Raw genomic sequence first — 12894 nt, forward strand, 5'->3', positions numbered from 1 at the left:
ATCACAGGCTGTCCTGATGGCACCTGTCTCCAGCTTGTGGGGTGCCTGGAAGAGCATCCTGCTGCCTGGAGAGGCACCCTATGTTTTCTAAAGACATGTCTGGTGACCGGTGCTTGCTCCCTCTTCTTTGAATATTTTGAGGACCTGGGTGGACGGGAGGGCTATGGTCCAGTACGGATTATAAAGCTTGTTAGTAAAACAGCATTGGACTAGAAACTTCCTTAACCACCCCAAGTGATACAAACAATTTGCAAAAGGTAATCTACAGTATGTAAACCAGTGGAGTAGACAGACTGCAGAACGTCATGATATCCGAGGGCCCGCGGTGGATCAGTAAAACGCTAGTGAGGGATCTAAAGGTGAGGCACATATCTTTTTCAAGTAGGTAGACACACACTCGAGACAGTAGAGCAGAATACTCCGGTAGACAGAATTCAATAGCTGTCACCATTACTGAGTGTCACAGCAATGATTCATACCTGTGTAGTTAGGTGGACAGAGGCACACATAATTGTTGATTCCATCTATACAAGTAGCATTGTTTTCACAGTCATTATCTTCACAGTCATCTGGATTTATCTCACACATCTCCCCTTCAAATCCCAGTGGGCAAGAACAGCTAGGTAATGAATGAAGGGAAACAAATCAGAGCATTACTTGGGTTCCATTCACTTCTGGCAAATCATACACAATCCTAAACAGTTGTTATGAAGTGGCATTGGTCTGTGAAAGCAGTTGCCAACACATACTCAGCACTTGGTACTTATGTTAATCATAAACATACTTTTTAGATAAATGCTCCAATAATTGTGAAACATTAAATTAGTAGTATTTATGAGATGTTCTATGTCAGTTGTCTCCAAACAGTAGATGGTCAGATTATTTTTGTTTATTATGAAATTAAGATTTACCAAAAATGTATGTCCAGTCACATTTACTGTATGTAATTTGCTAACTAACTAGTTACATTGGTTATATGGATAACCATATATAATGTTGTAGGTGGCCTAGAGAATTGCCTTGGTCAGGTCACTCGTTCCTAAGTGTAGATACTGGGGAAGGACTGGACACAGCAATATTACTAGTAAAATGAAATACAAAAAGTTTTCAAACCAGCGCTCCAAGGCAATAGTGCTGCAACCTCTGCTGAAGTGGTCACCCCCACAATATAGTCACAAATCGCAGATGTGCGCACCCCCTGGGATCGTACGGGGTCTGTAGTCAATTTCTTATGGATCTTACGTCCTGGATCAATCCGTGGCAAATATTCAATTCCTTTGAAGGATTTCCTCAGAAATCCCTATTCCTCTTCTTTCCCTATATGATGGTTTCTCACAATGTGGATCCTCTGAAGAACTGTATCCGCTTAGGTAGACGGCGTCTTCAGTCTGTATTCACTATTGATGGAGAAGATCACATCATCCAGAAGATGCCTCTCAACATGACAACATGATCCTCTCCAGAAAGGGCACAATGCTCTGCTTCTGGACTTCTCTCTTAGGGGTAAATGTATGAAGCAGTGATCTTCTTCACTGCTTCATACATTTACCCCTAAGAGACAAGTACGATCCCAGGGGGTGCGCACATCTGTGATTTGTGACTATATTGATTACTAGTAAAATGTCACAATGAAAACATATTTCTATGATGATAGAATATATTTTCTACATTTAGCTAATAAGCTCTTAATGGCAATATACCATATTCATAAGCATCTTTATTTTCTATAAATGCTAAATACCCAATAAAGAGGCATACCGTAGAAAGAATTCCCTCCCCCATCGAATATCTGCATTTACCTCTTAATAATATAGACAGTGGTAGAAAACTGGCTTTGATTAAAAGAAACATCTTATACAAAGGTACCTCCTGTACTTGCGTTATTGAGTAAAAACACTGATATTATTGATATAAATTGTGTTTCATTACAATCCCACTTTAAATGTAGAGGTTGTGAAGGTATGCGTCTTACTGTGAAGTGTGATTTATCATCTTCCATTAGTACTCTTGCTGCTATCAGGATTTGCTAAATGATTTCATGTACTTCTGGTAAACAGAGGCGTCCTGCTTAGATTTCAATGTGACCAGATTTCCCTGGTATCCATGAATGATTAACAGCTACAAGCCTTAATTCAATTACACCATGCATGCCAAGGTTTTGTGAGGCTTTAATCAAAGTGATTTCTTGCAAACATATTTATGTTGATTTATTTGGAATAAAAGAAATCTGAAACTCATCATACTATTTATTTATAGATTAGATCGTCCTGAATCAGCACACATTCATTTTAAACAAATATTTTCTTTTCCTCTTAACTCAGCATATACATAATTTATTCAAGCCCAGTTATTCATTTAACTTACATTAATTTGTACACTTGTGTGGAAATATTTGGACATGAATGCATAAATGTTGCAATATATAAATATATTGGACAACATGAATATTTGTTTGATTTTTTTTTCATGTATTTATTTATTCAAGGAACTCATCATCAAGGTAATTATCACTATCATTATCGGTTATATTTATTTACTGAAGCCATGAAGCAAGATTCCGTTGATCTGTCAGTTTTTAATGGGTTTTTTTTTTAACTAAACGACAAGTTTCAAAATTGTATTTTTTTTTTACCTTCCCAATTAGTAAAAAGTCACAAACCTAATTATATTAGCCTTAAATCCTACAAATATCGTGGCCAACAATAAATATAGGAATCTTTGGGTGACATTTCATAGCCCAATAAGGCAATTGTCTCTACAATATAGGAATTCCTTCTGTGTTTGCCAGGTTTGGAGAGTTCAGATTGCAGATATAAGGAACATTGACTTTTATTACGCCTACAATATTACAATTACTCCCTCGCGGGTTAATTCTGATAATTTTCAAAATGAGGTACTTGAGGACTATCATTGTATAAAATGTACTAGAGAAGTGATAGCTAGAATCTGATTGCTTGATATAAGCAAGTTTGATCTTTAGTGATTGTCTAACTTCAACTCCACATAAACTTTTCTGTAATGTGCCAAAGCGTCAAACAGGAGAAAGAACATTCTACTTACAGGAGTTGGCCAGCTTTGCTCGAAACTCATAGATACACTCAGCAATACACAGTACATTTTAGTTTCAAGTGGCCTAGCAAATACATAGATTTGAAAGGTCATGAAATAACAACTCTGGGATTTAGAGACTCTCCACACCATTATGAAGTACTGTTGCCTCATTTCCGGAACTGCCAGAGGCCATTTCTAATGTTACTGGTTAAGTGGCAATGCTGAGTTTATTGTGTATCTATTAACTAATGAGAAGTTAAGGAAGCAGATTTCAGATTATAGCTAACATGGCAATACATTTCTTGAAAAGCACTTTGCTGTTCATACATTTCTGATACATAGAGATTAAATTTAAATAAAATAATTGCAACCCAAACATGACTAAATTACCTGAATCCATCTTTATTGGCATCACTGGTGTGGCAGGTCCCTCTGTTGTGGCATGGATTCTGAATGCAACCATTGATGGGGATGTCACAGTCTCGGCCCTAGGAATATAGAAATTGGACTGTTTTCTTCTGTACATAACAGTTCTTTACTCTTGTAACTGGAAAAACAGATGTCATGCTAATGCACAGTTATTGCTAGGAATTAACTACTAATAATAGTAAACATATGTCCCAACACTCCATATGGCTCATGATGTGTTACAGTCAATATAAACAGACAGGGATAATATAAATGGTTTTGCTACTGAGCCAGCAACCCATGAGCAGCTTAGTCACATATACTTATACCATCCGGAGAAGGCTGTGATGATGCAAAACATGTAGTCATGCCCCCGTACATGTCCCTTGGACTACTCAGGGATGTCCTGCCGTCCATAAAATAGGTATATATGCCCCACTAAGTGTTGCTGTATTCTACTACATGTTTCTATGTCTTGTCCTGTACGGGTGGTCTTCAGTTTGCTGTCGGGATCCCGGAGCACAGTATACAGGCGCCAGAATCCCGACACCTCTCCCTCTTTGGGGTCCATGACCCCCCTGGAGGGAGAATAGATACCGTGCCCACAGCATGGTGAGCGCAGCGAGCCCGCAAGGGGCTCATTTGCGCTCGCTCAGCTGTCGGTATGCCGGCGGTCGGGATTCCGGTGCCGGTATGCAGGCCGCCGGCATACCATACTACACCCGTCTTGTACTATACATACAATTTAAGGGGCCTATAAAATGTTGAACTTGGTCCCTAAAACACACATTTGCATTCCCATTGGAGATTAGCAATAAATTCAGTTATGATTAGAAGCATATATTAATCTCATTTTAATGAATTAATAAATTAATTAATTAATGAAGCTTATAACCCAGGCATTACTTCCAGCAGCAATGTGGCTAAGGGGCATCTGCAAAAGCCTAGGGGCATCTGGGCAGGCTAGACATCTAAGCTCCGCTGCGCTGACTCAGGATTTCAGTCCTGGCAGACAGTGGCTATTCTGTGATGGGATATACAGGCTTTCTGGCACCGCTGCGCCCTTGCCTATTAGATGACAGGCAGCAGGAACCCCTTACAACCAAGTTCCTATCATACAGCTCCTGCAACTTCCATCAGTGTAACACTGGTGTGACCTAAGGTCACATCAGTGTCAGCAGAAAGCGAGCAGCGAAAGAGAAAAGCAGAGGTAAGGTAGAAAAGGTAAGTAAATTAGGAGAGCTTGTTAAAGATCGTTTGTGTATGGGATTGCTGGAGATAAACAAGGGGGAGAGATTTTATTGCTTGACACACACAGGGGGGTGATATTTGAATGCCTGAGACACACAGGGGAGAGAGATTTAAAGGCTGGAGGCACACAAGGGGGAGAGACATGGGGAAAGACTTATGGCTGGAGACACAAGGAGGGGGGAGATTTGATGGCTAGAGACTCACAAGGTAGTTAGAATGATGGTAATACATTGCTGATGCAGTCTTGCAGTATTATACAATGATGATATATTCACAGAAGGAAAAATAGGGTAGGCAGCACCCAAATGTTACATTAGATCCTCAACAATGTAATGCAGGGGTGGAGTGCAGGTGGAGAGCCCTGACAAGGGATGTCTGTTGTGGAGTATTGGTGGTCATTCCCTTCACCCCTAATCATTAGATTCACCCAGTGGGCACTTCATGCCTTAATCTGACTCTGCCCCAGCTGTCGGGTTGCTGGCGCTCATGTGATCGATGCCAGAAACCCGACACCAGGAGACTGACGACTGATCACAGACAACTGGGATGCTGAGGGCAAGTATTGGGGCTCAGGGTTAGGGCCTGGGGGGAAGGGTAGGGTTAGGCACTAGGGAAGGTTAGGGTTAGGCACTGGGGGGTGTGGGGGGGTGGGGGGTGGATAGCCCAACAAAACATGTTAGCTGCCACCCCTTCAGGGTTAGCTGTAGCTGACACCCCCATGGGGGTTAGCCACAGCCGCCACCTCCCAAGGGATAAGGGAGGTAACAGGGAAGAGGGTAGAAATACCCCCTCCAATGTCTGTATCTTCACAGTCGGGATGCACAGTCATATGACAGACAGCGGCATCCCGACCACCGGGATTTCGTATGTATTCCCCCTTATGTTTGTTTTTCATTTGAATTTGCCCCATATGGCAGTGCTCCCCACCTAACAAACCTCAGTACTCGGGGGTCGCTGTAATATGCTAGGCTCCACGCTACGCCTCTAATGTGATTGACTTACTGACCTGGATAAAAATGCCATCTGCAGATACAACTAGTTTCAGCACCTTTGTGGTGTTTTCCACTAATGTATTAGCCCACTCAAATCTTTATACTCTATAATAAATATTATTTTATTATTTTGCTTATATTACATAAACGTCCACTTTAGCAACTTTCAGTGGCAAAACAACAGACTATTAAGAGAACAAGAAAGAACTATTTGGATGTTTACTGCATCACACATGCCTCAAATTAGCAGATTGTGTTTCTGAAATGTTGAGACTTTATACAACACTGCGTGTAATGTATTATAGAGATCCGGTCAGGATCTCGGCTTTTGAAATACAGACGCTGGGATCCCGACAATGATCAGAATGCCAGCACCGGCATCTCGAATAGGGACACAATCCTGGCACACGAATCCTGGCTGACAGCCAATCAGACAGTTAAGCCACAGGGGAGGGGGTTAGATTTAGGCTGCTGGGAGGGGCGGTTAGGGTTAGGCTGCAAAGGGGGGTGGGGGTTAGGTTTAGGCTGCGGGAAGAGATGGTTATGGTTAGGGGGGCATTGGGGAAATGTAAGTATACCTCTGCGCCGACATTCCAACCCAACCCATATTATACAGTTCCAAATTGTCCTTTTATTCAATGACTATAATAGATAGATAGATAGATAGATAGATAGATAGATAGATAGATAGATAGATAGATATGCCTCTTGTAGTACAGTAGATCTATTTCTGCCAGACACCCTCTGACATTATCTGCTATTATTATTTGTGCCAGTCTAACTTCAGCTGGCATGAAAACAAATAAGAATGTAGAACGCCAGCTGCACTTTAAGTAACTTTCTTGTCCTTGTTAATAAATCATGATTTGCTGCTTGGTAGTAATATAGAACTACTTGGCATTCTTAAGCCTCATTTTTATTTATATGAAAATGATTTAAGACCACCCTGTGTATAATACATTGTCATTTTACCATTTTATCCTGTAATACAGATCTTGGCTGTGGAAGACAGAATTTTACAGGGATGTTGGATGTTATTAAACACAGTCTTGTATAACTTGTATGATCACTATTTGATGGAGAGTCATTTGTGAAGATTAGGATTCTAGAACAATTATGGAAAATATCTTCCTTTCTCTAATGTATTGCGGTCGTAAAACAGGAAAAAAGATCCCTCATCCATTCATCTATGAAAACCAATACAAATTTTAGGTAAAAAAGGAATGTCTTTTAGGAAATTTGTGCTTCCCTGATATATATACTGTATATATATATATTTTTTTAAAGGAATTACTGATGCCAATTCTCTGTAGCCTTTAATGCAAGACCACAGTCATGTATCATTTTTTTTTTATCCGTCAGGGGTTTGCTGTTGCAGAGTTATTTCAATTCATACAGAGCTCCATATACAGTAACACTTGGAAGTTAATGGACTGATTCTCTTTTGTAAGGATTACTAAACCCAAACATTATTTTTTTAAATATAAAACATGAAGGTAAAATACACTATTGTTCCTACATTAGGCTGACACTGCTCTACAGCTTTATCCAAAAGCAAAGTTTAAAGAGTAATCCATTCCAAACAGATGATAATACACCCATACTGATACAACATTGTAAATTAATCTTGTACAGATAAAAAAAGCTGAAATGTCAAAGCACAGCACATCACTTAAATTGCTCTCACATAACTTATCCCTGTATATAAATTCACCAATCCACACAAGCCACTTCTGCAGCGCGAGACAGCAATAATTGTTGCTCAGATGCTGTTATTTTACACATGGGTGTCATATATAAAGTAGACATTCATAATGTGGACACTGCTAAAATGTTGACATTATAGAAAGCAATAAATGATCCTTGGTGGCCCAGCGGTGACCTACCTGCCACCCCATTAAAACAAGCCCAAGGAGCCTGACAGTAGTCACATGACAGAAAAAATAACCTTTTTCTATAACAAGCTGCCAGTGGCCGTCGTCCTAACCCTGGCCCATACAAATTCCACTGGTTTACTACCACACTCTCCCTGAACACCCAGAAGAGTGTCTACATTCGTTGGGTCCCGCTCCCAGGCATTATATTTGGTTGCGCAGTGACAAGCTTCAACGTCTTCCCTGTTATGCACAATGGCCCTCATTCCGAGTTGATCGCTAGCTGCTTTCGGTCGCAGCGCGGCGATTAGGTAAAAAAGCGGCATTTCTGCACATGGGTATGGTGCGCATTGCGCACACGCGACGTACTTTCACACAAGATTATGCAGTTTCACACAAGGTCTAGCGACACTTTTCAGTCGCACTGCTAGCCGCAGAATGATTGACAGGAAGTGTGTGTTTCTGGGTGGTTACTGACGGTTTTTGGGGAGTGAGTGAAAAAACGCAGGCATGTCGGATAAAAACGCAGGACTGGCTGGGGAAACGTAGGCGTGGTTGGCTGAACGCAGGGCGTGTTCGTGACGTCAAAACAGGAACTAAACAGTCTGATGTGATCGCTAGCTAGGAGTAAGTCTCGAGCTACTCAGAAACTGCACAATCTTTTGTAGTAGCAATTCTGCAAACCTTTCGGTCGCACTTCTGCTAAGCTAAAATACACTCCCAGAGGGCGGTGGCTTAGCGTTTGCACTGCTGCTAAAAGCAGCTAGCGAGCGATCAACTCGGAATGAGGGCCAATGTCCTATGGGTGCCACTCCACAACTGTGCCAGAGCTAGCTCCTGAAGGGAGAGAGAGTGAGCTTCAAAAAGGTGACCCGGGAACTACTATACCTAGCAGAAGTTCCAACAGGCTGGAGCAGCTAGCAAGAGCTCTGCCGGCAGTGATTGGGAACCAATGGACAACACCATAGCACTCCAGAGTATTTACTGGGAACTAGTAGGCAGATCCTGTACAACATCGCGGTGCACCTGCTCCAAGAAGATTCACCCAAAGAGAGACACAGGGGCCCCTTCCAGTAGACTGTTACAGCACAAAGGTAGGCTGTGTGCACACCTGGACAGACTCCAATTAAAACAAGCTCTTTATTACTCAGTTCCTATACATGTGGTAATTAATAAACACTATAGGGTTATCTAACTTGTGCCTCTAAAGATACATATTCCCCACCACACACCTTTTCCTGTGCATGTGTGTTGTGTTCTTACAAATAAAATTTTAAATATATGTGCATTTATATATATATATATATATATTTAAGATTCCAGATCATATAAATATGTATGTACTATAAAAAAGGAAAATACATACATATACAGCAAGAGCATAAAATCATCTGTTATCACTAATACATTTAATCATTCTCAAAATTTTCCCAAATTGTATCTACTTGTGATCGGCTCTAGGTCTCTGAATAAAATTATACAGATGATATTAATCAAGTACCTAACGTGTTTCATTAGTATGACTTTTTCGGGGGTAAATCAGATGTTAGAATCCAAGTATACTCTATGGAGTTATCACAAATGGGTTTACAAGCAGTTTCAAAGTAGAAAATATCTGAAACCATATATAGTAAAAAAGGTATTAGTAAAAATGGGGTGCGAACCCCCTCCATAGTGGACAGCTTAATCTAAAGTTCAAGTGTAGATAAGTAGCCTTATTAAGGTATCCCGTAGGAGACCAGGCAAAATCAGTCCAATGTTCCCATATGCTTAAACAGGTTGCTGAATTGATACTACTGTATATACTGTACCTACTGTATCAGAAGTGTATCATTAAAAGTGGATTCACCTAATTCTCTACATGTTTAAGCATATGGGAACATTGGACTGATTTTGCTCTGTCCTCGGCCCTACATATAGCAATTCCACTGATACCCCAATTCACTATCTCAGTTTCTCTGATGATCGGCAAAATCCCAAATCTCAGACTCACCAATTCCGATTTTTAAGGTAGTAATCTATGAAAAAAAATTGGATTTTGGGGATTGTCAGACACAATTATCGGCAAAGTGCAGGATTATGCAGGTAGATTGTTGATGTATAGGCCCCTATACATCATCATTATTAATAATAATAATAATAATAATAATAATAAATATGCTGAATCAAAGAGTTTGGATCCCTAACATGGCTGTTATTAGAAGTCTTCAACTAAAATGTGAACAATCAGTTTTAAAACCAGACTGACGCTAGTCTGATCAGCTGTAGCACAGTCTATCTAGCTTTGGATGAGTTAATGAGGTGGGAAAAACTCAGACCAGAATAAGCCACATAAATTGGGAGGAATAACACGTTTGTGGCGTTAAAAGACTAAAAGATTAAGGGGCAACTCAACCTCATTCCATATGTTGTATACACACTGTGTATGTGAAAATAACCATAGCTTGGTAATTGATAAACTAGTACTGTCTTTACACTGAGAAAGAACTTATGCCAGAAGGCATACACAATGCAGAAGAGAAGAGCAAATACAGCAACAGGATAGTGAAACTAAAAGGCTATATGGGGCAGTATCAGAAGCTGGCAAATGACAATTTAAAGGCAATGAGTGTAGTGTATCATATTAGCCACAAAAAATTGATTAGGGATTCCACACTTTTGTCATTTGCCAAATTAGCACCAATGCTGTATTGGTATCATCAGACCCATGGGACTGAGAAAGGAAAGTGAAGTAAGTAGAAGAGAAGTCTTTCTTCTGCATGTCTGCTGATGACATCTCGGTAGATACCAAAATCCGTTATGAGTCCAAAATGCCTGGTAGTACATACCTGAGAACCGAATCCGAGCCCGGCTCGGGTTTTCCCACCTAACTCGGAAACCACATGAGGCAAAACGTCATCATGCCTCTGTCGGATTCTCATGGGTTTTGCATTCCATATAAGGAGCCGCTTGTCGACGCAATTTTTACTCCAAACCCGGAGAGTGTAACGAAAGGACATGTCTCCGTCTTCAGTGACTGTGCGGGAGGGAAAGTCAGGTGGCGATTCCAGTGCTGTCTTGTGCTGCTCAGTCTAGTGTGGTGTTTTATGCTGCATCAGTCCAGTCACAGTGGTGGTGTCCTCTGTTGCCATATGTCCAGTGTAGCTGTATAAGTCCAGTGCAGTGGTGCTGTGTTGTCCTACATCAGTACAGTGGTAGTGTCTTCTGCTGCATCAGCCCAGTCCCAGTGGTGGTGTCCTCTGCTGCAGTATGTCCAGTGCTGCTGTATAAGTCCAGTCCAGTGGTGCTGTGTTGTGCTGCATCAGTCCAGTGGTGGTGTCCCTGTGCTGCTGTATAAGTCCAGTGGTACTGCAGTATAAGTCCAGTGATACTGCCATATATGTCCAGCGGTACTGCCGTATGAATCCAGCGATACTGCCGTATATGTCCAGTGGTACTGCCATATAATTCCTGTGAAACTGCCGTGTATGTCCAGTGGTACTGCCGTGTATATCCAGTGGTACTGCCATATAATTCCAGTGATACTGCCGTATATGTTCAGTGGTACTGCCATATAAAGCCAGTCCATTGATACTGCCATATATGTCCAGTGGTACTGCCGTATAAATCCAGTCCAGTGATACTGACGTATATGTCCAGTGGTACTGCTATATAATTCCAGTAATACTGTCATATATGTCCAGTGGTACTGGCATATAAATCCAGTCCAGTGATACTGCCGTGTAAGTCCAGTGGTACTGCCGTATATGTCCAGTGGTACTGCCGTATATGTCCAGTCCAGTGGTACTGCCATATAATTCCAGTGGTACTGCCATATAATTCCAGTCCAGTGGTACTGCCGTATAAGTCCAGTGGTACTGCCGTATAATTTCAGTGATACTGCCGTATAATTCCAGTGGTACTGCCGTATAAATCCAGTCCAGTGGTACTGCCATATAATTCCAGTGGTACTGCCATATAAGTCCAGTGATACTGCCATATAAATCCAGTTCAGCGGTACTGCCGTATAAGTCCAGTGATACTGCCGTATAATTCCAGTGGTACTGCCGTATAAGGCCAGTGGTACTGCAGTATAAGGTCAGTGGTATTGCAGTATAATTCCAGTGGTACTGCCATATATGTCCAGTGGTACTGGTGTATAAATCCAGTCCAGTGATACTACTGTATAAGTCCAGTGATACTGCTGTATATTTCCAGTGGTACTGTCCCGTGATGAATATTATTTACTCCATTTAAAGGGGTTATTAATATTTAATCCAAATAATTTTTACAGGATTTGCCCTGTGTGGTGTAGGGATAGGCTGTCCTGTGCCGCATATTGTGTTATATAACTCCAGAAAAATAATGGAGAACAAAATTTGGAGAATAAAATAGAGAAAGATCAAGAACCACTTCCTCCTAGTTCTAAAGCTGCCACTAGACATGACATAGACGATGAAATGCCATCAACGTCGTCTGCCAAGGCCGATGACCAATGTGATAGTAGAGTGCATGTAAAATCCAAAAAGCCAAAGTTCAGTAAAAAGACCCCAAAAAATAAATTGAAATGGTCTGAGGAGAAACCTAAACTTGCCAATATGCCATTTACAACAAGGAGTGGTACAGAACGGCTAAGGCCCTGGCCTATGTTCATGACTAGTGGTCTAGCTTCACATGATGATGGAAGCCCTCATACTCCCGCTAGAAAAATGATAAGAGTTAAGGCGGAAAAAGCACAGCAAAGAACTGTACGTTCTAAGATGGTATCACAAATCCCCAAGGAGAGTCCAAGTGTGTCGGCGGTTGCGATGCCCGACCTTCCCAACACTGGACGGGAAGAGGTGGCTCCTTCCACCATTTGCACGCCCTCTGCAAGTGCTCAAAGTAGCACCCACAGTCCAGTTTCTGATACTCAAATTGAAGATGTCACTGTTGAAGTACACCAGGATGAGGATATGGGTGTTGCTGGCGCTGAGGAGGAAGTTGACGATGAGGATTCTGATGGTGATGTGGTTTGTTTAAATCAGGCACCGGGGGAGACAGTTGTTGTCCATGGGATGAATAAGCCCATTGTGATGCCTGGGCAAAATACCAAAACAGCCACCTCTTTGGTGTGGAATTATTTCTCCACAAATCCGGACAACTGGTGTCAAGCCGTGTGTTGCCTCTGTCAATCCGTAATAAGTAGGGGCAAGGGCGTTAACCACCTAGGAACATCCTCCCTTATACATCACCTGCTGCGCATTCATCAAATGTCATTGTCAAGTTCAGAACTTTAGGTAAGAGCGTAAGCAGTCCACTGACACCTAAATCCCATCTTCCTCTTGTACTCAAGCTCC

The 12894-nt window shown here is 41.5% G+C and overlaps 1 protein-coding gene across 3 annotated transcripts in view; it reads right to left on the reverse strand.

Annotated features, from left to right (window-relative positions):
- SLIT3 (slit guidance ligand 3) overlaps nt 1–12894 on the reverse strand; it is a 1129203-nt gene that overhangs the window by 52699 nt on the left and 1063610 nt on the right. For all 3 annotated transcript variants that reach the window (XM_063928289.1, XM_063928288.1, XM_063928290.1), the window contains 2 exons: nt 3442–3539; nt 480–619 (listed from right to left, as the gene is read on the reverse strand). In XM_063928289.1, the coding sequence (XP_063784359.1) occupies nt 480–619; nt 3442–3539 (238 nt within the window). The remainder of the gene's footprint in view (nt 1–479; nt 620–3441; nt 3540–12894) is intronic.

Source organism: Pseudophryne corroboree, chromosome 6 (assembly GCF_028390025.1).
Source record: "Pseudophryne corroboree isolate aPseCor3 chromosome 6, aPseCor3.hap2, whole genome shotgun sequence".
NCBI classification, from domain to species: Eukaryota; Metazoa; Chordata; class Amphibia; order Anura; family Myobatrachidae; genus Pseudophryne; species Pseudophryne corroboree.